We start from the raw sequence: 25,758 nt of genomic DNA on the forward strand, positions 1-25,758 counted from the left end.
AATAAATCATGTGAACCATGCAACATTAAATGTTATTTCTGATCTATATTAATAAGTAAATCTGATTATATTGAAATGAGTTTTATTTAGGGCTTAAAACCCAACAATTTCACCATTACACATACATAATAGTGTTAGATCTCGAAAGATAAATATTGTATATGCAACATCTAGCTGTTCATCAATTGATGACACCATAGACTAGTATTTTTACGATATGAAACAAGAAGATTGCATAAATAAGATTACTTTGACTTTTGCTAATTTAAGCATCGTTGGATTCTTATTTATAAACGAAATTATCCTAATTCCTCTTAGCTTATTCATTTCGAATTAGCTCAATAACATATCATTGGATGAATGGTCTATAAATCATTTCATGTCATTCTATTTTCTCTTAAGAAATTAAATGACATATGATTATAACCCGAAATTCTATTCCACAATGATATAAGTCCTCAATCTTAGAAATCTCCTACTTGTATGGGCAAATCTGACTTAGAGTTTAAATTAGTAGTGGTGGTCCAAGATAGAATTACTCATTATATTTGGTATAAATTTAAGTCTTTGACTTTAATTTTAGATTCCAAACAGAAATTTTCTTACATTTCTATTTCCAGAATACAATACAGTTACACTTTCACAAGTGTTTAATATCCATCTTCTATTAATGGATTCAAAAAAAAAACTGTATATTAAAGTATGGAATATGAGTTTAGTATTCTGTGACCAGGATCCACTTGCACTATTCTAAGAACTCTTTGATGTAACTACACCTAAGTCATCAAAAAGACACAACCACACTTTTTTTTTATCTATGGCATTGGTATCTTGATCATAGTGGTATTGACAAGATCAATCTCTGCAAAGAGTTAATATGCGTATATCCACTGAAAGTAAGTTCATCTCATTCGCAGATGGATGTACATTCAGGGGTGGATATGAGTTTTTTGTTGTATTTTTAAAACGGTAACTCTAGATTATACCTTATGCAAAGAAATTTGAAATGTTTGAAAAATTTCTTAATTTCTAGCAATGGTAAAAACCATTAAGGTAAGTGGTTAAAGATCTTGCGAACTGATAGGGGTGGAGAAATAGTTAGTAGATATGCAGTTCAAAGATCATTAATTTGATTTTTGAATTATATCCAAACTTACCTCCCCAGAAATTTCGATTTGCATATTGATGATTAGTTACTAGTTGTTGCCTAAGACCTTTTATGATAATACAATTTCAGAATGATGTAATGGTTGTATACTTAATGTAAATCATTACTAGATTCATGGATGACCTAATCAAAATATTAAGAAAAGCTAGAACTGTTAACCATGGTTTGCATGTTTGTTAGCTATTCTAAGTTATTAGGGGTGGACCATCCCATAGTCAATAGATAAGAAAGTGTTTGTTTAAACAAATACTACTTTTCTAAGAAAATGACTAAGTCTGAAAATAAAGTAGCAAATAAAGGAGATATTTTTTTCTTGATTCCATAAGTGTTCTATCATCGTATTTGACATATGATGATCCCACTGCCTCTGTTATTCTGTCACAACCGAAGAGGTCAATACCATTTAGTTTTCTTAGACATAATTCACGGTACCTTGTCGTAGTGGGAGAGTTTCTAGGAACTCACCTTCTTATGACTTGGAAGACACTAGTGATTAAAATCCATTGTGAGTTTAAACAAGTAATGGATTGTTAAGATAAGAAACTAAGAAGAAAAGCCAATAGAACTATGGTTGAATCCATTCACATGGAATAACCTAAAGTTTTCTATTACAAGGACATAAAAGGAATTTTCGTTAATAAGTCTATTCAATGGACTTAACAAAACTTCCTGTTCCTAGTATTATATGTTTGAGTTTATCTAAACCTATGGCTTATGGTATACCTGGTAATTACTTACTCTAATGCAAGCAACTTACTTTAGTAAGATGCTGAAGCATTTTCTTTCTAATGGCAATCTATAAAAGCTTCTCGACTTCTAGGCATAGATTTTATTTATCTAAGGAAAAGTCTCAACTATTCCAGAAAAGATAAAGCCATGAAAGAATTTCTTATATCAACAGTGAGAGGTCTCAGATATGCTTTAGTATGCCTTAGACCAGACACCTGCTGTTGAGTGGGAGTAATGAGTAGGTATCAGATTAATCCAGGAGAAGAACATTGGAAGACAATCAAGTAAATCTTAAGATAAAGAAGAGGAACTATATGTTAGTCTATAAGGGTGTGTTTAAAACTCATAGACTACACCATATCAGATTTTGAAATTTGCCTTTGTGCTAGAAAATCTTTCTGATAAGATGGTGATTACTCTAGGGGTGGAGAAGTGATTTTGGAGAAGTGTAAAAACCTATCTGAAGTCTCTTAGTCCACCAGAGAGAGACTGAATGTTAAAGTTGCAGGAAAGGTACTTATTCAGTCTAAGGAAAGTTCTATACAACTTTGGCACCATTCCAAATTGCCTTAACTACTAGTGTTATTTCCTGATTAACCAAAAGTAGTTGCCAAAGGTATAGAATCCAGTATCCCAAAAGAGTAGACATATAGAGAGGAATTTCACATTATCAATGATTTTGTGATTAAGGAAGAGTAATGGTGGAGAAAAGGTTGTGTTTAATTCAACCTTTCAGATCCTATTAGGAGGAGTTTACTACTACTACACTTGATTTGTATATCAAGGTGTTGAGATTATTTGAAACGCACTTTTTGTTTTAGATTAGTGCAAGTGGGAGTTTGTTGGGTTATGCCCTAAAAAAACTCATTTCAATATAATCAGATTTACTTATTAATATAGATCAGAAATAACATTTAATGTTGCATGGTTCACATGATTTATTTCATGATTATATGTACATAATGTATGAATTCATCTGAAACCCTTTTCACATACTTGATCCTGTTTATTGTGTCGTCAACACTTTGGAAAGTAAACTTGACTATGTGAATAAAGTTTCCTAGATTTATCAGACACAGGGTTTTACTGATATGATAATCTACAACAGAGTTTACTTGCATTTGGAGAAATGCTATGTTCTTTCCAGAGCATTGGTTAAAGTAAAGCTCAGATTGGATGCATGGAGTATGCATCGGAAGGGACCGATATTGAACTTTGACTTAGATTTATTAAACTTACCGTAATATCTATTCATGTCAATATCGCCTAGTTGATCCTAGATCAAATGATTTTAATCCTGTTATGATTAGGCTCAATCTCAAGAGGTTATTCGTGTTCTTTGATTTGTTAGTTAAGCCTACTTTTGGCTCAGGGTGATACGTACATTTTGGGAACACGCTAGTGCAATTGAGTGGGAGCGCTAACATAAACATGGAATCTATAGCTTCTATCTGGCGAATAGTAAGTAAAGGATGATCTCCTTCGAGCTTGACCAAACGAAAATAAATGGTGGAGTACTCATTTCACATAAGCTGAAATATCATTGATACGGGGTTGAGTGTTTTAAGGATAAAATGCATTGTAGGGTGTAACGGTAATCTAATCCATTTACAGTGTAGATCATTCATATAGAGGATCATTGATCAAATTAGGATTATAACAATGGATAACTAATGATGTGTCTATATGGTGGAACATATAGAGCATTCTATATACTGAGAGTGCAATTCTAAGTTCTATGCATGGATTCAACGAAGAATTAATAAGTCAGTGAATTTAGGTTATAAATTCTTGATCTGCTTATTGGAAGCTCGGCTATATAGACCCATGGTCCCCCCACTAGTTGAGATAATATTGCTTGTAAGACTCATATAATTGGTTTTGATTTATCAATTATAATTCTCAAATTAGACTATGTCTATTTGTAAAATTTTCACTAAGTAAGGGCGAAATTGTAAAGAAAGAGTTTTAGGGGCATATTTTTTAATTATGATACTTTGTATGGTTCAATTAATAAATATGATAAATGATAATATTATTTAATAATTATTTATAGTTATTAAATAGTTAGAATTGGCATTTAAATGGTTGAATTTGAAAATTGGCGTTTTTGAGAAAATCAGATGCAAAAGTGATAAAACTGCAAAATTGCAAAAAGTGAGGCCCAAATCCATACAGATATGGCCGGCCACTTTTATAGGAATTATCCTCTGATATTTTCATTATTTTAATGCCAAATAATTCAAACCTAACCCTAGTGGAATGCTATAAATAGATAGTGAAGGCTTCAGGAAATTAACACTTAACTTTACACTTTTTCCTTCAGAGAAAAACCTGAGCCTTCTCTCTCTATACCTAGTCGCCACCTTCTTCTCTTTCTTCCCTCTTCAATTTCGAAATTTCTTAGTGTTAGAGTAGTGCCCATACACAGCAAGTGATACCTCAATCATAGTGAGGAAGATCGTGAAGAAAGACTTTCAGCAAAAAGGAGTTTCAACACTAAAGAATCAGAGAAAGAGATCCAGGTTTAGATATTGATAATGCTCTGCTACAGAAAGGAATCAAGGGATAGATATCTGAACGGAAGGAGTCATTATATTCCGCTGCACCCAATGTAAGGTTTACTAAACTTTATATGTGTTTATTTCATCGTTTTAGAAAGTTCATATTTAGGGTGTTAATCAACATACATGTGAGTAGATCTAAGATCCTGGTAAAATAATTTCCAATACTTTGTTGAGAAAGAAATGGAAAATTTTTGGTGGGGAGCTAGGGATGGATAACGTAAACTTCATTAGAAAAATAGGAGATCCCTTTGCAATTCAAAAAGCATATGAGGATTAGGGTTTAGATCGCTTAAACCTTTCAACAAAACCATGCTTGCAAAGCAAGCATGGAGAATTCAAACGAATCAATCCTCCCTCCTTGCCAACCTTTTCAAGTCCAAATACTTTCGTCGGTCTACTTTTTTGGAAGCTTCTTTAGGCCACTCGCCTTCTTATGTCTGGCAGAGCTTACATTGGGGAAAATCCCTCCTAAAAGTTGGTCTTTGTAAAAGAATTGGTAATGGGGCCACCACTAACATTCTAAATGACCATTGGATCCCAAATTGTCGTTTTCCCCCCATTTCCCTCCCAAGTCACCTTACCCATGTCTCTGATCTGCTTCTCTCAAATGGTGATTGAAACATCCCCCTTCTCCACAAATACTTCCGACATGACATTATCAATGAGATCCTTTCTCTGCCCCCTCCTGACAATAACCAAAATGATTCTTTTTTCTGGCAGCATACCCCCTCAGGCCATTACTCGGTAAAATCCGGTTATCATGTTGCAAAAGCCTCCACTTACACTACCCAGCCCTCCCCTTCCAGTTCTGACACTCTTAGATCTTGGTGAAAATCCCTCTGGGGCCTTCATACTCCCCCTAAGATAAAACATTTCATCTATCATTTGTCTCAACACCATTCCTACTGCTGAGAATCTTTATAACAGAAAATGTCTCCACTCTCCCATTTGTTCTGGTTGTCACATACACTTTGAGTCTGTCCAGCATGCTTTGTTTGATTGTAAGGATATGAAAAAGGTGTGCTCAGGTACGCCCTTTAAACATGCTCTGAATAGTTACGAGGAATACATGTATTAGATATACTTTTATATATTCAGACAAACTTTTCATCTGAATCTTTTAACCTTTTTACTTGCATTCTTTGGAAGTGTTGGAGTAGCAGGAATGCTTTTATTTTTAGGAACTAGTTTGGAAACCCAAACAGGATTCAACAGGAGGCAGAAGAATACTTGGATTTTTACCAGCAATCTCAAAAATATAACACGACGCAGTCTCAAAAGCCTAGTCATGAGAAGGTAACGAAATGGTCCCCTCCAGCTATATGATGCTTAAAACTAAATGTTGATGGTGCTGTTTCAGGAAAAATGAGAAAAACAGGAATGGGAGCTTATTTAGTCCGAAATTCTTTGGGACAAGTTATAGCTGCCACAGCTATGAGCCGCCAGGGACAGATGCCACCAAAAACTACAGAAGGATGGGCTTTACTTGAAGCACTCCGATGGTGCAAAGACAGTGATATTGGTATCCACCAAGTTGAAGTAGATTGCGTGAATCTTATCTCTGATATTCAGACTCAAGAGAGTATCTTATCGAGCTATGGAGCAATTGTAAATTCAGTGCGAGAAGTGTTATCTTCTTTTCCCGCTGTCTCCCTTAACCATATCCGGAGGAAAGGGAATTCAAGCAGGCATAACTTGGCACAAATGGCTATAGGATTAGATAACACTTGGTATTGGAATGGCAATGACCTCTATCCCCTTCCTTTTTAACTCCCTTGGGTCGTTCCATCTTAAAAAAAATGTTGCAATGTGTTAATTATTAATAGTAGTATTAAGTATGCCCTCCGATTTTATAGTCAGGTTTAATTTGTAGATTTTTCCTCTGGGGCTCAAAATTTGAAATATTGTGGCTGAATATAATAATAAGGGTCTACACAATTTATTAAAGACGAACCCTTACAAATAAAATTGTTATAATATACAAGACTTTTGTTGATAAATTAAAGAAAGACCATTAAATATGTTGTATGTCTTTGGTCCCCATAGATGAGATAACTAATTCCTCAACCTCTAAGTGAAAAATTAGGTTTTGCCTTCTCATATATCTGTTAATTAGTTTCTTTTTATTTTTGATGTTTTCTCATGTATGTTCTCTTGTTGTGCCCCAGCTCCCCACATTTTCTGCATTTGTTATGTTGTTTCTTTTCCCAGCTAGCTTCCATCCTTTTTTTTTGGTCTTCTAGATTTCACCACTTTAATGGAAGGTAAGACTATTACTGTCTATGATTCTTTCATTCTAGTTATCTCAAACAAATATTCAGTGGTTGGTTTAACATGTGTAATTTGAAACCAACATTTGTTAAACATACGAAACAATAGTAGAACAACCCAAAAACAACATTAGAAAAGCCATGATTGTCCTAATATTAATGCTTTTAATGTTTCTGCTTCATCTCACCGGATTTAATGGTAGTTTTTCGGTTGTTCTGGTGTTGTTGTGGTGGTTTTGTCTGTGGATGTGGAAGATGGAGACCTCGTTTTTTATTTTCTGTGTTTACAGTATAAAATAAAAAAAAAAAGTCACAAAACAGTATAAAAGTTATTTTTGCCATGTGGCAGTATTTTTGTAAGTTGTCCGAGATCTTTGAATCTCGAATGCAAACTCTCATTCACACAACCAGCATCATGTTGGTGTTGGAAATTATTTTACCAGGATCTTAGATCTACTCACAAGTATGTTTATTAACATCCTAAATAAGAACTTTCTAAAACGATAAATTAAACACATATAAAGTTTAAGAAACTTTACATTGGGTGCAGCGGAATATAATGACTCCTTCCGTTCAGATATCTAGCCATTGATTCCTTTCTGTAGCAGAGCATTATCAATATCTGAACCTGGATCTCTTTCTCTGAATCTTTGATGCTGAAACTCCTTGTGCTGAATGTCTTTCTTCACGATCTTCCTCACTATGATTGAGGTATCACTTGATGTGTGTGGGCACTACTCATACACTAAGGATTTCGAAATTATCAAGGAAGAAGAAAGAAGAAGTGGTAGCTAAAGATAGGGAGAGAGAAGGCTCAGTTTTTCTGAATCAGAAGAAGTCAGAAGAAAAGTGTGTTTTTCCTGAAGCCTTCACTATCTATTTATAGCATTCCACTAGGGTTAGATTTGAATTATATGGCATTAAAATAATGAAAAACTCAATTTAAAAAAGCTACAAAGGTGGTCGGCCATGCCTTTAATGGATTGGGCCTTGGGCTTTGCAATTTTGCAATTTTAACACCTTTTGTATCTGATTTTCTCAAAAATGCCAATTTCCTAATTCAACCATTTAAATGCCAATTCTAACTATTTAATAACTATAAATAATTATTAAATAATATTGTCATTTATCATATTTATTAATTGAACCATACAAAGTATCATAATTAACAAATATGCCCCTATAAACTCTTTCTTTACAATTTCGCCCTTACTTAGTGAAAAATTCACAAATAGACATAGTCTAATTTGAGAATTATAATTGATTAATCAAAACCAATTACATGAGTCTTACAAGCAATATTATCTCAACTAGTGGGGGGACCATGGGTCTATATAACCGAGCTTCCAATAAGTAGATCAAGAATTTAGCACTAAAATTCACTAACTTATTAATTCTTCGTTGAATCCACGCATAGAACTCAGAATTGCACTCTCAGTATATAGAATGCTCTATATGTTCCACCATATAGACACATCATTAGTTATCCATTGTTATAATCCTAATGTGATCAATGATCCTCTATATGAATGATCTACACTGTAAAGGGATTAAATTACCGTTACACCCTACAATGTATTTATTCCTTAAAACACTTGACCCCGTATAAATGATATTTCAGCTTATGTGAAATGAGTACTCCACCATTTATGTTCGTTTGGTCAAGCTCGAAGGAGATCATCTATTGCTTACTATTCGCCAGATAGAAGCTATAGATTCCATGTTTATGATAGCGCTCCCACTCAATTGCACTACCGTGTTCCCAAAATGTACGTATCACCCTGACCTAAAAGTAGGCTTAACTAACAAATCAAAGAACACGAATAGCCTTTCAAGATTGAGCCTAATCATATCAGGATTAAGATCATTTGATCTAGGATCAACTAGGCGATATTGACTTGAATAGATATTACGGTAAGTTTAATAAATCTAAGTCAAAGTTCAATATCGGTCCCTTCCGATGCATACTCCATGCATCCAACCTGAGCTTTACTTTAACCAATGTTCTGGAAAGAACATAGTATTTCTCCAAATAAAGTAAACTCTGTTGTAGATTATCATATCAGTAAAACCCTATGTCTGATAAATCTAGGAAAACTTTATTCACATAGTCATATTTACTTTCCAATGTGTTGACGGCACAATAAACAGGATCAAGTATGTGAAAAGGGTTTCAGATGAATTTATACATTATGTACATATAATCATGAAATAAATCATGTGAACCATGCAACATTAAATGTTATTTCTGATCTATATTAATAAGTAAATCTGATTATATTGAAATGAGTTTTATTTAGGGCATAAAACCCAACAGTTGGGTCCGCCCCTTTTGTTGGGCTTGGACCAATAAGGGCTTAAGTCCCATTTTGTTTGATTCAATTAAAAGAAAAAAAAAAAAAAAAAAAAAAAAAAAGAGGGAAGCAGCAGAGTGCTTCATGAGCAGCAAGCAGCCAAAAAGAAAGCTAGAGAGAGAAGGGGGTTTTGTCATTTTGCTTTGAAGATCAAGTGGTTGATTCTCATCTATTTTAGCTCAAATTTTGGGTGGTGAATCCTTGCAAGGTGCTCTTCAAATGTACCGGTTCCGATTTAGCGATTGTCCTCTCTAAGGTGCTATTCTACAATATCCATTTGGTGAGACTTAAACTTTTTCTATTTGTGTATCCATCTTTTGAGATGATGATGATGATGATGATGATGATGATGATGATGATGATGATGATGATGATGATTGTATTGGTGATCCAAGATTGTTTAATCTTGATGTTGTTGTGAGACTCTAGTTTTACTAGAGAAGAACTTTGTAATCCCATTATTGAGCTTTGGTGATAGTGGATGATTTGAGCGGACTACGGTCACGTGGTTTTTCCCGCATTGGGTTTCCATGTAAAAATATTGGTGTCTCACTTTTATGCTAGATTTGTGTATTTTATTTTATTTGTGGTGCTTTGGTTGATATTTGATATTGCATATTGTAGTGTTTGATAAGTATCCTATTTTTGACAAACAAAGAGGGCTAATATTGTGGTTAATTGCAATAGGTTTTCCCAACACATCAAACTAGATTTTTTTTAATCAAGAAAATGCTTTTTATTCATCAAAATGAACTACAAACTAAGGGAAAACTCTCACAAACACAGCTATTACAATCTTTTTACAAAACATTAAGTACATTTCTATCTATGCTATCTAACTTTCGATCCTGTACAAGATTAAGTCTACTTTTGAGACTTTTTTTAATACTATTATCTATACTTCTTTAACTCAAACATTTGTTCTTATATACATGAATTCTGATTTAGCCATATGTCGTATATAGCACCTGCTAAAACATCATAGAAAAATTCTCAAAGGAGTCTTCTCAATCTCTTTATCTTGAACCAAATTCGAAGATCCTCAAAAGAGCTAGGCCAAAGTTGATTTCTAAGCCAACACTTAATCTATTGGAACTCTCCTAGAGTAACGGCAGTCAAAAAATAAATGATTATGTGACTCGAAGTCTCACTCACATACGGGGCAAACTCTTATATTAATTGGTATGTGTTTCCTCATTAGATTGTCTCTTTAAGGAAGTTGTTATAGAGTGCTTGGCACATAATGACTCTGCTTTGGAGCCGAAAGCTTACACTAAATGACTACCAAAAACTTAAATTGATCACCACTTTTGTTATAGACCTGCCCAATTTTAAATTTTGTTATTCACCTCTACAATACCCTCCTTGTTGAAGACAACTTAAGTCTCGAGAGCTTCTTTCAATATCAACTTCCATCAAATTTTAGCTCAAGAGACTAAATGTGTTTGTCTTTCAGATAAAGGCTATTTACCTATTAAACCAGAAAATTACTAGATTAATTTTAGTCCAATCGACTCAAAAATAGAATCGCACCTTATATTGGCTTATAGTCATTACAATTCACAGATAGTATAGTTTTTCACACATATAATGTTGTCACAATATTATTGTGTCATTGGTAAGACTACACTACATCATGAGTATTTACATTCTTTATGCATAAAAGATTTGTCTTATTTGTTATGCTACATATAGCTCGTACAATGTTGTAATGGGTTAGTGTTTTACCAATTATTAGTAGTAGTATTAAGTATGCACTCCGATTTTATATCTGGTTTAATTTGTAGATTTTTTTCTCTGGGGCTCAAAATTTGAAATATCGTGGCTGAAAATAATAATAAGGGTCTACACAATTTATTAAAGACGAACCCTTACAAATAAAATTGTTATAATATACAAGACTTTTGCTGATAATTAAATTAAAGAAAGACCATTAAATATGTTGTACGTCTTTGGTCCCCATAGATGAGATAACTAATTCCTCAACCTCACGTGAAAAATTAGGTTTTGCCTTCTCATATATCTGTTCATTAGTTTCATGCACAGTAGAAGCATATGTACCCCCCAAGTCAAATTGATATTTAATTGGATTTCAAAAAAAAAAAAAAAAAATTGATATTTAATTATAATTTGCTATATGGCTTCCACAATGTCCACATATTGCTCATAGCAAAGTACTAGCTAGCTAGCTAGGCACTTCAAAACTCAAATTAGAATACCAATGTTGTTTTTTCTTTAGCATACATTATTTTGAAATGTAATCATTCATCACCAAGCACGGCTGCCCTTATCCATGATCTGACAACAAAATACATGTAAAAAGAATAAGAAAAGCAATAAAGGAAAGCATGTAATAAAACCATTCAAAACCCCTTCTCTTTTAGGGCTTCTCCAATGGACTGTAAAATTTTAAAAATAGTGAAGTTTTCACACAATATTACTCCAAACAAACACTAAACATTACCTTATATGTGTGGGAGTTTATAGTGTCTCACTATTATTAGGCCATCTCCAATAGTAAAACTTAAATTTGTTATTAAATCAACACCAAAAAACTACTATTTCAACACTAAATTTTGTTTTCAATTCTAATGACAACACTAAAAATTACACCAAATTTTATATTATTTATTATTCTATTATTTTATTAATATAATAAGAATATTTTAATACTAAATATATATAATTATTTAGTTTTTTCTCTTAAAAAGTATTATTTAATTATTAAAAACTTAAAAAGAAAAAAATAGTGTAGTCTACAGTACCCCACTAAATTTAGTGGGACACTATAGACAAAACTATTTATAAGTATAGTTTTAGTGTCCTATTGGAGTAAATTAATTTGTAAAACTATACTACATTTAGTGTTTTGAAGTCCAGTTAGAGATGACCTTAGTGGGATATTGTAGACGACTACAATTCTTTTTTTTTTTTTTGGATAATTTAATAATCACTTTATACAATAAAATAATAATTAAATAATTTATTTATAATCAAAACTTATATTATATTAATAAAATCTTATAATAATAAATAATATATTTTTTAGTATAATTTTTAGTGTTGCAGTTGAAATGTAAAAAAAAAAATAGTGTTAAATTAATACACTTATAGTGTTAATTCAACACCAAATATAAATTTTACCATTGGAATTGCCCTTACTATTTTGGATCCATGTATGTTTGTTTATATTTAAATATTGGTACTTGGTTTGGTTGAAGGCTGTTAGATCTAGTTATATAAGCTAATTTTTAATTAGTTGTCCGTACAGAAAGTATTTATAACTTGATTGTTTGCCAACGGACTATAGTTAAGGGTCTAATTTAATTAAGTTGTGTTAATTTGTTCTTCATAAGTAATAATCCTGCCTAAGTGGAATAAATTAGTGATTTATACCAAGGTCCAATAGATCTTCAGCAACATTTCGTATGAAATGATTGGGACATTAATGTATGTATATCTAATGCTTCAGCAGTAGCCAAAGCAAGTTGCTCCTTAAACTATGATTTGTCATCTATTATCACTTAAAGAGAAATATCACATCATCACCTATACAATACTCCTCTTGGATTAGATTAATAATCATGATTAATTTTCTATTCACCTTGTACTAAGTAGTTGGAATCCAATTTTCTTTTGATAATATATCAAAAATTTCTTTATGTTATGCATAAAATTTTTACTATTATCAGAAATCACTTTTACTACTCGATTCAAGAGTTTTATTATGATCTGAACATAATTTAAAATTAGCTGGAAACAATAACGAATTTAACTTAGTAGATTAATTTTTTTCGTATAAAAAGTTGAAAGAGTATCACACTTAATTACAAAACTTTATGATAAAGTTACTAAACAAAGCTATCTTATCAAGAAAATTATAAGAAAAAAGCAACCACATTAGTTTATGAAAGAACATTATAAGCTTTCTTTGTCACTTCAAATGTCACACACAAAATAACGTAGTACTACTATCATAGTTGTATTAATTAATTAGTACTTATATATATCAAGCTTTTGATTTACTTTTATATTTTTCTTAAGTTAATTATGATTTTTTTTTTTCGAACTTTGACATGTACCAAATTATGTTTTTTGAACTTTTTTAGCCGTTAAAAATTTCTCTTAAACTATTGAAATTATTAGATTTAAAAATTTTTGTCTAATTTCATTCAATTTTACTATTTCAGTGATTGTGTATGTACTAAACATGCTCTCCAAATTTTGATATCTACCAAAACATGTCCCTCAAACTTTAATATGTACTAAATCATGTCCCTTGAATTTTCGTGTTAAATTTTTTTTACTAAAATTAGACAAAAATACTTAAATCTAACAATCTCAATAATTTATGAAAAAAATTTAATGGTCAAAACAATTTAGAATGCATGATTTAATACCTATAAAAATTCATGAAGAAAAAAATCTTAATTAACTGTATCCACCAGATGAATCATATTCTTGAGTCAAAAAAGAATCTCCTGTCAGCAAATTTGTAATTTCACACTAGTAAGAGACAAGTACATGCATGCACACGTGGCTTAGCGCGTGGAAAGGAGGGACAGTTTCTGCATGGAAGAGCTACAGTTCAGATATTTAGATATGTAGTATAGTCTTTCTTTCTCTTTCTATTGTTGCTGGTTTTTTTCTATTGATTTTATTATTCAAAATTTTAAATAAAATAAGTAAAAAGGTCAACTAGAGGTCTATTGCTAGTCCAAAGTCCAAGCTTTCCACAAAAGACGCCACCGCAATAAATTCTAGCACGTAAAATCTCGTATTAAATAATTCATTTTCGAAGTGAAATTCAAAAAACTCAAACACACACAATAAAATAACCAAACTTAAAGATTCAAATTTCTCCAAAGAAGCATCCAAGCCACCTTCTTCTTCTTCTAACACCTCTGTTCTTTTTAGACCCCTTTTTCACTCTCACTTAGTTACAGTACTACTCTTATAGTGATCTCCTTTCTTTGTCTTTTCCTGATCTACAACTTCTATAATATATATATATATCTTCTATTTCAATATACAATCTCACTGTCATTTCCAGTTATTATAATTATATTTACTCAAATGGCCGGTTTTGATTTTCTCTGATCTCCTTGAGATCTTCAAACACTCTCTTTCTCTTTCTTTACACCTCAATATATAAACCCCTTAAATCTTTTGTATTTTTCTGTATACATTTTCTTATAAATACATACAGCTTTCTTCTTCAGCTCTTTCTCTCTCCTGTCTGATGATCAGAAGTTTAATTTATATATGGAAAGTTCTGATTCTGATCAGATACAAACCCTAGTATAATTAGCTAGGCTCTTTATTCAAATTATTATTTTTCTTACAACACCAATGGCTGATCGAGCAATGGTTTCTTCTTATGATCATCATCATCAAAAGGCGGTGGTTAGAAAATCATCAATTATGATCGAACGTAAGCCGTTGATGCTCAAGGACTATCTTCTCGACGATCTAAGTTCGTGCTCATCCAACGGCTTCAAATCTTTTCCAAGGCGTCAGTGCTGCTCGACCGTCAGATTTCTCCTCGAGATCGATCTTAAACAGAATCATCAGCACCGCAGTCGTCGACATAATCCTAAAGAACAACCAAATTTGGTTAAGGCAAAGCGACATTTCCGAAGTAGCAGAAGCGGTCGCTTCACCATCTCAGTCCTTCAAAGAGCTTCGGATGCCGTTATTAACGCCGTCAAACAAATGCCGTTCCCTTCAGTTATGTCATCCGTTCAAAACAGAGCCAGAAAAGGACTCCTGCCCAGAAGCCTTTCCAGGAAGCTATTAAATAATCGCTTTTGGGGTAGAGGCGCCACTGATAAAGATAATGCTGGTGCCAATAATAATACTAAAGTCGGAGATCATCATCACCGTCAAGAGATCATCAGAGAAAATATCAACCGGTGGAGATTGTGTCCTGAGCTGCCGGACAATGATGATGATCAAAATATTACCACGAAAACCGTTATTTCAAGTAGCTCAAGCGGTAATAGTAAGAGTAACAGTTGGTGTGAGAGTGAGTTTACTACCACTACTACAACTTGTTCTAGCAAACAATCCGAAACCATTCCAATTACCACTGTAGCTCATGAAAACGACGTGTCGCAGAAGGTCAAAAAGAAAGTAGATCGTACTAGTACTGTCGGTGATGAGGAGGATACGACGGAGTTAGGACCAACAACCGCTACCTGCTCTCATCAACACGCAAAGGTAATTAACAAGGATTCTTTATTTATTATTCCATACTTTGCGTGCGTACATTAATAATATCTCTGTCTCAGACTATATTTTTTTTTTCCCTTGAGTTAGCCGAAATTAGTAATACTAATAACTTTGATTTGAGATAGAATTAAGTAGGATGTAAAAGTGAGTGTGGCGCTACACTCACTTTCTTTATTAATTGCTATATGTATTTTAAAAGTGTTTGGTAAACGGGAAAGAGAGAGAAAAAAAAATATAATAATAAAAGAAAACACAAGGCTAGATATGGTCCTAGGGGATTGCATGATCTTCCATGTGTGGTTCTTGGGTCTTCGATTCCGCTACTGTTGCCAAGTAGCGGGATCCTCGGCGTCAAATATAGGAAGACTATCTAGTACGGGGACAGTTCCATCTAGTATGGGCGATACTTTAATTTTAAAGAGAGTTGCCATAGTTTTCTTTGTTTAAAATGTTTTGTGTTATTTTATTTTCAAATTTTATATGTGTCACATTTGAATGGTTAATAGGCCATATTTTTAACTATTTATGTTCATTTCGAAGTAGAGAATTTATAATCGTTCAAATTTATGAGTCATACGAAGGAGCGGTAGCTGTTTACGTTTGCTAATAATTGTAGTCGTACAACAGTGTAGGACTAGGAGTAAATTGTATTTTCCTTTATAAAATGGTCACGAGAGAATTATTAATTCATTTTGTCGGTAACATAAGGAATTGGACACTTGGTAGCTTGCTATTTAAGAGGGGTGTACTTCGATTTATATTCTAAATTATAAGTAATCTTGTCATATAGGATTTCAGTACTGAATATTAATTCCAAATATTATTACATTGAATATTTAAATTAGCTAGTATAAGTTAGTTAAAAATAAATGGTACAAGTTAGATATATATCATGAAAATTTTATATGAAAAATAGAGATCGTGAATTTTAAATAAAAAAAAAAGATATTTAATATTTATTGAGATTGGTGATATATCTACTTATTATGAATATAAAATTGAATTAAATTCCCCTATTCATATTATTCTTTTATATGAACTCATATTCATATTATGTTTGTGATTAAATTTAGACAAATATCCTTTAATAGGTCTTATGTTTGATTGAACCTAAGTCAACAGCGTGGTATATACCAATCTAGTGTCAAGGTATATATAAAATAAATGAACTAATCCAATTTGCACGATCCAATTCAATTCAATACACAAAGTATGGATATCCGTACTTGTGCAGATTGGATTAGAAAATTTAAAATCTGCACTTGTGCGAATTGGATGTTGATTTACATGTAAAAATAACCGTTTCAATTCAATCTATACATATTTAAAAATAAAAAATTAAAAACTTATATATACAAGTAATATATTAATGTAAAGAAAATATTTAATTAAAAGTCTAATACATATAATGCAATTATATTTTAAAACTTAATAGATCAAATGTATATTTCATTCTTATATATATAATTTTTTTTCTACATACAATTTAAAACAAAATTAAATATTTCTTTATACCCATATATATTTTTATTTTCTTCCTTTAAATTTGTTATTTGTTATTTTCTTTATTTTCATTTATGGTTAAAGACATAAAATAACAATAATTTATTTATCATGTTGCTAGTTATGTAAAAAAAAAAATTTATAAATATTAAATAATTTAATATTAAAAAATAACCAATCCAAAATAATCGATCCAATCCGTACTTTTACGGATTGGATTAGATCCAAAATATGAAATCCACACTTAATGCGGATTTGATGGAATATGAGCAAAATAGTGCGAATTGAATTGGATGAACACCCCTACCTAGTCTCGAATAATAAGTAAACTTTTCCAGCTAAATTATAACTGAATATTACATGTTTATGTCTAGACCCAATAATATAGAATCTAAAACTTATATGTACCATGTTTAAGATAATAACAGATTTATACTAATAAAATTAAAATAAAAATTATAATTTTACAAATATTGAATACTTATGCCGCTAAAAATAAACATTAAGTTTATACCATATACAAACTTAAAATTTTGAGTACTTATGTCGCTATTTATTCTAATATTTAAAATTTAGTTTTTTGGTTTATATATATAAACTTATATATATTTGAGAAGAAAAATTTCAAGAAGGATAATCAAGTTACTAAACATTGCTAATAACATCTGACAATGCATATTTAGCCAAAAAAAAAAAAAATAGGCAAACAACCTTTAATAGATCTAGAATAGAATGAAAACTTAGTGAAATTCAAAAAAACTGTCTTAAATCTACAAAAATTAAACCTGATTATTAAATTTCAAAACCACATTCAAATATCATATTCTGAAAACTCAATAAACGACATTAGATGGCAATATTTTTTAAAGCTAAATCTTTCGCCATTTCAGGAAAAAAAGGTTCTCAAAATGTGCCAAACAGCAAAAACCATAACCTCACCTATAAAGTCACCAACCACTATATCCAAACCACATTTGTCAATGGAAGCGTCGAGAGAGAGCAGCATCAAGAATTGATCATCGCTGTCCCCCTACCAGACAACACCCAAACAGAACTAGAAGATGCATTTGTAGAGGACTGTAAGCTCCCAATCGAGAGAGAAGCACTAGGAGAGTTGTCTAATATCGGTTAATGAGCAAGAAAATCACGACACTAAACTAAATTCGCAATATAATCACCAAAATCAACTCTAAAGAGGCCACAAGTAAAGGATCAAAAAACTTATGAATGAAATAATAAAAGCAAGAGGATCCCCAAAGAAATATCTCAAAGTTTATGACATTCAACTAGATAAGGGCACCCCCATAAGGCATGGTGGGTAGTTTCTAACTGAGATTTAACATACACCATTTGTCAATAAACCGTGCTTTGTAAAGTTGCATTTAGTAAGAATCCAGTTAGAAGAAATATGCAAAGTGAACGCCTTCATCTTGGGAGGAAGATTAAGAGAACAAATTTTTTTCCCCCAACCAGAGAACCCAATTGAGGAGGATGCACGACCTACACCGAAGTTGCGTATAACAAGCCAATAACCACTTTTAACAGAATAGAAGTCAGAATTATCATACTCCCAGATTAATCTATCTCGAGTCAGTAAGAAAGGGCAAGGAACTGATATAATTGTCGTAGCTTCATCAAGAGCAAAAAGACCATTGATCAATTCAAGTAGTCCCAATGGGACACCGTAATTCCCTCACCGAATAGGTTAGGTGACAACACAATAAAATTCGAAGACATCGAAACCTAAATGACTTCATAAACTTTGATTTCATTACCGTCGCCAACTTTCCAGATAGACCTGATTCCTTTCCTCATAAAATATTCTTCCAAACGAAAAGAACTTTTTTTAGATTTAACCAAGGAACCAAAAGGCTTATGCCTATGATACAAACCTTTCAAAATCCTAGTAGCAAGGGAATTTAGATATCATAGAGGCGTCAAGCTTGTTTTAATAACATAATTAAAAAGGTGTAAGTCCCTAAAGCATCATCACCACCCCACTAAAATCTAGCACATATACATGGATGCTATTCACAAAGCCTTAGAATAACATGTTGAGCCCATACGACATTATTTGACATTATCATCATCTCAATCAAATCATGTTAAAGATATTCTTGAGAAAAATTCCTTACTCCCTCTCTTTCATTAATTTATTTATTTTTAACTTTATTGATTATAATGAATTATATTCAGGAGTGGTCAAATGAAGAAGATAAGGAACAATTCAGTCCCGTCTCTGTGTTGGATTGTCCATTCGAAGACGATGATCAAGATGAGACTAACTCTCCGTTCAATAGCAAAGTCACTCACTTGGAAGGTAATATTGTACTCTATACATACATATGTGTGCAAGTTGATTAATTAAGAAAAACTTACCGAAAATCTTGAATTTGCAGGAACGAAACAGAATCTTCAGCGCAAGATTCGAAGGCTCGAGAACCTCACTCAACTGGAACCAGTCGATCTGGAAAAGAGAATAATCGCAATGTCAGATATCAAAGACGATTACGATCGAGTTAAGATTAAAAAATCAAGCGACGATGAAATCGAAGATCAAAAAGCGCGGGAACTGGTTACGAAACTCACCAAAAACATCGGTACTACGACATGGTCGACTGCGACCGAAAAATTAATGTTCGAATTCTTCAGAGAGCGAATGGCGGAGGAGAGAGCATCGACAAAGGGCTTTGCGGAGGCAATGGCGGTGAAATCAGCAGTGGATTGGACGGTGGGAGCTCCGACGAGAGAAGTTTTGGTGGGATGGGAGGTTAAGGAGGGAAGAAAGGCTTACACCAGGGATATGGAAAGAAATGGAAAATGGAGAAATTTGGATGAGGAAATGGGAGAGATTGATTTGGAGTTGGAAGATCTGGTTTGGGATTCTTTAATGGAGGAAGTCTTACTTGATCTGTTGTGAGTTATAGAAATATTTCACTTGTTTTTTTTTTTATTTGGCGCTTTTTTTTTTCTTTTATTAGGGTTTTGTTGCAAATACTGAAACAGCTCAGGGTCGTTCTGATGCAGGCATTAACGTCTTGGCTAGTCATTCGGCTTAATGACTAAAGCCACCTTGAGTATCTCGTAGATTTTTTATTTTTTTTATGAAAATAATTTTGGGAAACTTACCAAAAAAATTATATATTGAAATTTGGATTAATTTTTATAAAAGAGTTGTTTTTATAAAATAAAAGTGGAAAACAAAAGGGATATTTTCAAAAATATGGGAAAAATGAGTCATCTTATGATAAATATGGCAACAAAACTAAATGCCACAAAATATGGCATTAACTAAGGAAGCAAACTACAAATATGGTTTTTTTAAAAAAAAAAACCATATAATAAGTTAAAAACAGAAACTAATTTTAAATGAATAAAATTTACTATTTTTAACCATATATAAACAAAATCTGTACACAATTTTCTCTCTCCTGCGATTCTCTCTCTCTCTACTGCGATTCTCTCTTCTCTCTCTACTGCGATTCTCTCTTCACTTCATCATCTTCTCCAATTCAATTCATCACTTCTCCCTGTCCAAATTTATTCTCTGATTCAAACAAAACTGATCTAAAAAACAGCCATGGCCATGGCCAAACACACAGAAGCAACCTGCAACATCGCACCTGATAAGCAATGAAGCTCTCACCTTAAACCAGAAAACGCATTCTTAAACTCAGAGCAGAGCATCGATCAACCTGCACACATAAAATTCAATCAACAAAATCAAGCCAACACCGATTGTAGGCATATATATACTGCAAAAGAAAATTACACCGATTATGTACAATTCCAATTTAAACTTAAAAGAAAAAAAAAAAACTAGATTGAAATAAATTTCATACCAAAACTATATGATCTTGCATTGCTTCATAATGAAATGTCCATACTTAATCTAGATTTAGACTATGAAGTTTCACAAACAAAAAAAAAAAAAGAAAAGGAAAATTAAACATTATGAAAAATTCAGTTTTAGACGTCCACGATCAAAAATGAAAAGATTACTGAAAATTATGAATATAAAACCGGTATCTAAAAACAATATATATTTTAACTAAAAGTTCTTAAAATGATATTATCTGTTAAACATAAACAAAATATAAAGTAATGTTAGAAACCGATTTCTGAAATATATAGGGAAACAAACACATATAATTTTTTAAAAAAAAAAAAACAAAAACCGGTTTCTAAATACATTATAAATTTTAACAAACAGTTTCAAAAATGATATTACCTGTTAAAAATAAACAAATATAAAGTAATGTTGGAAACCGGTTTCTGAAATATATAGTGAAACAAACACATATAATTTTAAAACAAAAAAAAAACGGTTTCTAAAAACAATATATATTTTGACTAAAAGTTCTTAAAATGATATTATCTGTTAAACATAAACAAAATATAAAGTAATGTTGGAAACCGATTTCTGAAATATATAGGGAAACAAACACATATAATTTTAAAACAAATAAAAACAAAACAAAAAAATAAGAAAACCGGTTTCTTAATACATTGTAATTTTTAACTAACAATATTTAAAATACTGTGTACAGGTATGGATTCAATAATGTGTGTGGTCAAATATGGAGGGCAATGGAAAGAGGATAAAAAGTATGAAGACTACATAATGACTGGACTACTAATACCAACAAACTGTGATCTAAAAAGTTTGTTGGAATTAGTAAAGGCTGAAATCAAATGCAACACAACAATAGAAATACATTACCAGTTATGCCCAGACTCACCACCAATGATCAATCTGTAAAAACTGGTTTTTGACATGTTTCCAAAATAGGAATGATCAAATATGTGCATTACATTGATGTTTGAAACCAGTTTCTCCTTTTATATCATTCAGTAGGATACTAGTGATTACGCTAGTTTATTTCAATCTAGAACCTCTAAAACACAATTGTCTAACTAGATTTTTCTTATATTTCCCTGAGGATCCCAAACAACACCTGCATCAATTCTAAGTAATATAGAAAATACAATTTCAGAAACTGGTTTTTAACTGATTCCAAATTAGGTATAGGATAAGCCCAAAAAATAACTGATATAGAAACTGTGATCTTCATATAGAAATAGGTTTTCAAATGACAATTTTTAAAATCACAGAACGCACAAATAACACAAATTAAACTAGAGAAACTGGTTTCTGAAGAAAATTAAACTAACACTGACACTAACAGAGTTGAAACTCTTGAAAACAAATCAGAAAAAGGGGCAGAAAATTACTTTGCTCGTTCTCAATCGAAGGCTACCAGGTTCTCCTACTGCTTTCACTTGATTTTCAAAACAGTTTTGGAAATAATTAAGCCAAATTTATTTGTACATACATGTCCAATTGTGATCGATTATATGATAGAATTATTTGATCGATTAAAGAGACAAATTCACTTGCAAGCTCTAAGAAACCTAGGTTTTTTACATGCCATAAACTGTTGGAAAAACATTAAATATATAATCATATACGTTTGAATGATATGACTTTGACATGATGCATGAATATGCAAGGAAATCAATTTGTTCAACGAATATAAATGTGTCATTTGATATAACCCTCGGTTACCTGGAAAACTTTTGACTTTATGTGCATATAGAAACTGGTTTTTGAAGGAAGATTAGGCAGAATGGGAAAACAAGTATTATAGACATGCATGAACACATCTACGAAACCATATAGAATTGGCACACAAAATGCAGGTATACACTGGCTCTCCTTATAGGAGCACTTATAGACGAAGCCGGTTATTGAAACTAATTATAATAGCTAGCTTTTCAACATTATAACATTGACGAAGCCGGTTTACGTTTTTATGCACAATGAGTTAAAAAAGAACACCAATCTTGCGAGCCTATGATTTGCAGAAAACATCCAACTCCAAGATCTAAACATCCACCTCTATATTGCTCAAGATCCTATTATTTTTATGTGCATATAGAAACTGGTTTTTGCAGGAAGATTAGGCAGAATGGGAAAACAAGTATTATAGATAGATGAACCTGTCTCTGAAACCATGTAGAATTGGCACACAAAATGCAGGTATACACTGGCTCTCCTTATAAGAGCACTATAGACAGAAACCGATTATTGAAACTAATTATAAAAGCTAGCTTTTCAACATTATAACATTGACAGAAACCGGTTTACGTTTTTATGCACAATGAGTTAAAAGAACACTAATACTCCTAAGCCTATGATTTACAGAAAACATCCAACTCCAAGATCTAAACATCCACCTCTATATTGCTCAAGATCCTATTATTTTTATGGATGGAAATTTTGAACATAAACAAAAGGAAAAATACCCAGTCAATTTTTTGTTTCAATACCGTACAAACTTAATAGATCAAATTTTAAAAATCTAAGTCAACATAACGAAGAGTGAGCACCAGTATCGACAATGAGATACTCATATCACAAAAGCTCAAAATCAGACATTATTGGAAATCAAATTTGATACAGACACCATTAAATTCTAACAAAAAAAAAGAAAAAACAAAAACAAATATGGAAAGAATACAAAAACAGAACAACCATCAGCGAAAAAAAGAATACAGCCACATCACATTCCAATTACAGTGTATAATAACATATACCCATTTTCAAATTAACCCATAATGTTGGTTTAACACAACAAACAAACAGTATAAAAAAAAATAAAAAAAAAAAAAAAAAAAAAACTCCATGAACAACCAAAAAACTTCATTAAACACATAAATGAAAATGGAAAAAAACAAACCCTAACATCTGAAAATTAATAAAATGGAAAGATAGAAGCAATACCTTGAAGAACCAAAATCGCAATGTGCCTAATTTCCTCTTGATTTCCTCCCAAAATCGGTAGCCAAAAAGCAAAAAAAAAATCAAGAACCAGAACAATGAAGCCGAACAGAGGAGAGAAGGAAAGCTGAAGCTGAACAGATGAGAGAGGGAAAAATGAGAGGGATAAAGTGATATAATAGGCTGTTTATGGGGTTTATAGGTCTTAGTTGAAAAAAAGGAAGTTAAAATGGGGAAGCAACCATCAAATCACCATGATTACATGCAAAAACCCCTCTTTAATAAACGGTTATCTTAAAAAAAAAAATTGTACCAAAAAATTTAAATACTTAAAATGACTAAAATAACCTAAAGAAACTACAAAACACACAATATGGGCTTTTGGCAAAATAGTTCCAGCCGTATGGGCTTTAAAATCCCATAAACTGTTGCCAAAGTTGAAAAAAGCCATATAAAGGAGTCCATAGTTAAATATGCCATATTTATCATAAAAGGTTTAAAAAAACCATATACCACGTAAATTAGAACAATTAAAAACAAGTAAAATAAAAAATTTAACACAGTACACAGTATTATTGAAAAAAAAATACAATATTTTTGGGAAAAATTTCAAAAAAAAAATATAGTGTTTTTGAAAAAAAAAAATCCGCTCTACAGTAAAAATATAAAAAAAAAATAAAAATTTTAGTATGTGGTGTAAATAATCTAATAATTTTTTCACTAATCAATAATAAACCTTATTAACTCTCAAAATCTAGATCAATACAAATTTTATTTATATACAAGTAAATGTATAATATTACAAACTTAGACCTATAGATGAATTCATTGAAGATGAATTAGACCTATAGAACCTGCCACTAAATTTTTCAAACTTAAATGTTTTACCAAGCTGCCACTAAAAAACTCATTTTTCTTTCTTTTGTCAAGATGAATCAACAAGCCTTTTCAAAAAAAAAACCAACAAGCCAAGCTTATTCAATCAAAAAGATCCTTACAAAATAAAACCATCAAATTTCAAGTTTCAAAACTTAAATGAAAAATGAAGTAAACACCTAATCGAATTGACAAACCAAGAAGTGAATTATTATCAGTTGGTGGAGTTGCTCAGATAAAAGATTGAAACCTAGACTAGAAAGATACTAGTAAAAAAAAATTCTTGAAACCCACTTTCTGGGCATTTGAAAAGTGAAACATTCAAACAAAGTTGGAGCTTCCTTCTTCTCGCTCTGATCTCAGATCGAGCTTCCTTCCAGCCCAAGCTCGCAAATTTGGAGCAGAGCTAGAGCACTAGGTGAACGAGGCCGATCTGGGTCGATCGACGGGTGAATCCCATGGACGCCTATTGAGGTGATCGAGAGAGTGAGGCTCGGGGCTGAGACATTTGGGAGTTGGAGAAGCTGGAAGTGGCCTCCGTTTGGGTTGTCAATGGCCGAAGAGAGCCTAAGGCTGATCAGAAGTTGGGCGAGAGGGAAGTCGAGAAGGAAAAGATTGAAGAGACGGAGAAGAGAGAGAAGAAAGAAAGAAAAAAATATTTTATTTATTTATTTTTCATTTTAAAATTATTTTAATAATTTTTAATGATAATATATACCAATTGAAAATTGACATGTCGCATTCTTGGAGGACTTAACAGAACTATTAAAATGAGTACTAACAGAAATAATAGAAATTGAGGTTTTAAGTACTTTTGTCGTCATTTTCAAATTTTGGGTATTTAATAGCAACTTTGGGTATTTAATAGCAATAAATTGAACAAAATAATTATTTATGCCGTAAATTTTCCTATTTGTTATGATAATGTTTGGGATGATATGTTTTTTTTTTTTGAATGGAAAATCATACTTTATTAACCATTAAATTTAGCCACCAAAGAAGGTAGCAAATCAATTGGGACAGACCCCAAATTGAAACTGCAATCAGGATAAGATAAGGAAGCTCTGGAAAAGTTATGAGCTACCCTATTAGTTGATCGCCTAACAAAAAAGACAGAGACATGTTGAAGTTCTTACAATAAAACCTTACAATCATTAACCACTTGACCAAACATGGAAATCATTTCAATTGAACTACGCAATGCTTGAATAAACACTAAGCAATCGGTTTCAAGGACAGCTTGGTAAGATCGATTTCGCTTAATCCAACTTAG

The 25,758-nt window shown here is 31.9% G+C and overlaps 1 protein-coding gene and 1 long non-coding RNA gene across 2 annotated transcripts; one reads left to right on the forward strand and one right to left on the reverse strand.

Moving 5' to 3' along the window:
- The first annotated feature begins 13,676 nt into the window (after positions 1 to 13,676).
- On the forward strand, positions 13,677 to 19,907 carry LOC115716923 (uncharacterized). The gene is made up of 3 exons (XM_030645844.2): positions 13,677 to 15,310; positions 19,022 to 19,145; positions 19,225 to 19,907. Exons 1-3 carry the CDS (start codon positions 14,441 to 14,443, stop codon positions 19,743 to 19,745), a joined length of 1,515 nt encoding a protein of 504 aa, XP_030501704.2. The 5' UTR covers positions 13,677 to 14,440; the 3' UTR covers positions 19,746 to 19,907.
- On the reverse strand, positions 17,539 to 19,555 carry LOC115716924 (uncharacterized). Its single transcript, XR_004011632.2, has 2 exons — positions 19,415 to 19,555; positions 17,539 to 19,292 (listed from the first exon to the last, which is right to left on the reverse strand). It is a non-coding gene; the product is annotated as an uncharacterized LOC115716924 (long non-coding RNA).
- Positions 19,908 to 25,758: the final 5,851 nt, after the last annotated feature.

The sequence above is a fragment of the Cannabis sativa genome, chromosome 5 (assembly GCF_029168945.1).
Source record: "Cannabis sativa cultivar Pink pepper isolate KNU-18-1 chromosome 5, ASM2916894v1, whole genome shotgun sequence".
In the NCBI taxonomy this organism is placed as follows: domain Eukaryota; kingdom Viridiplantae; phylum Streptophyta; class Magnoliopsida; order Rosales; family Cannabaceae; genus Cannabis; species Cannabis sativa.

What these genes read in the sequence shown, in the direction of transcription:
- LOC115716923 (XM_030645844.2), top strand. Translation starts at nt 14,441, where the DNA reads ATGGCTGATCGAGCAATGGTTTCTTCTTATGATCATCATCATCAAAAG. An exon ending in GCTCTCATCAACACGCAAAG is followed by an intron (nt 15,311 to 19,021) that starts GTAATTAACAAG and finishes AATTATATTCAG; the next exon opens with GAGTGGTCAAATGAAGAAGA. An exon ending in CAAAGTCACTCACTTGGAAG is followed by an intron (nt 19,146 to 19,224) that starts GTAATATTGTAC and finishes TTGAATTTGCAG; the next exon opens with GAACGAAACAGAATCTTCAG.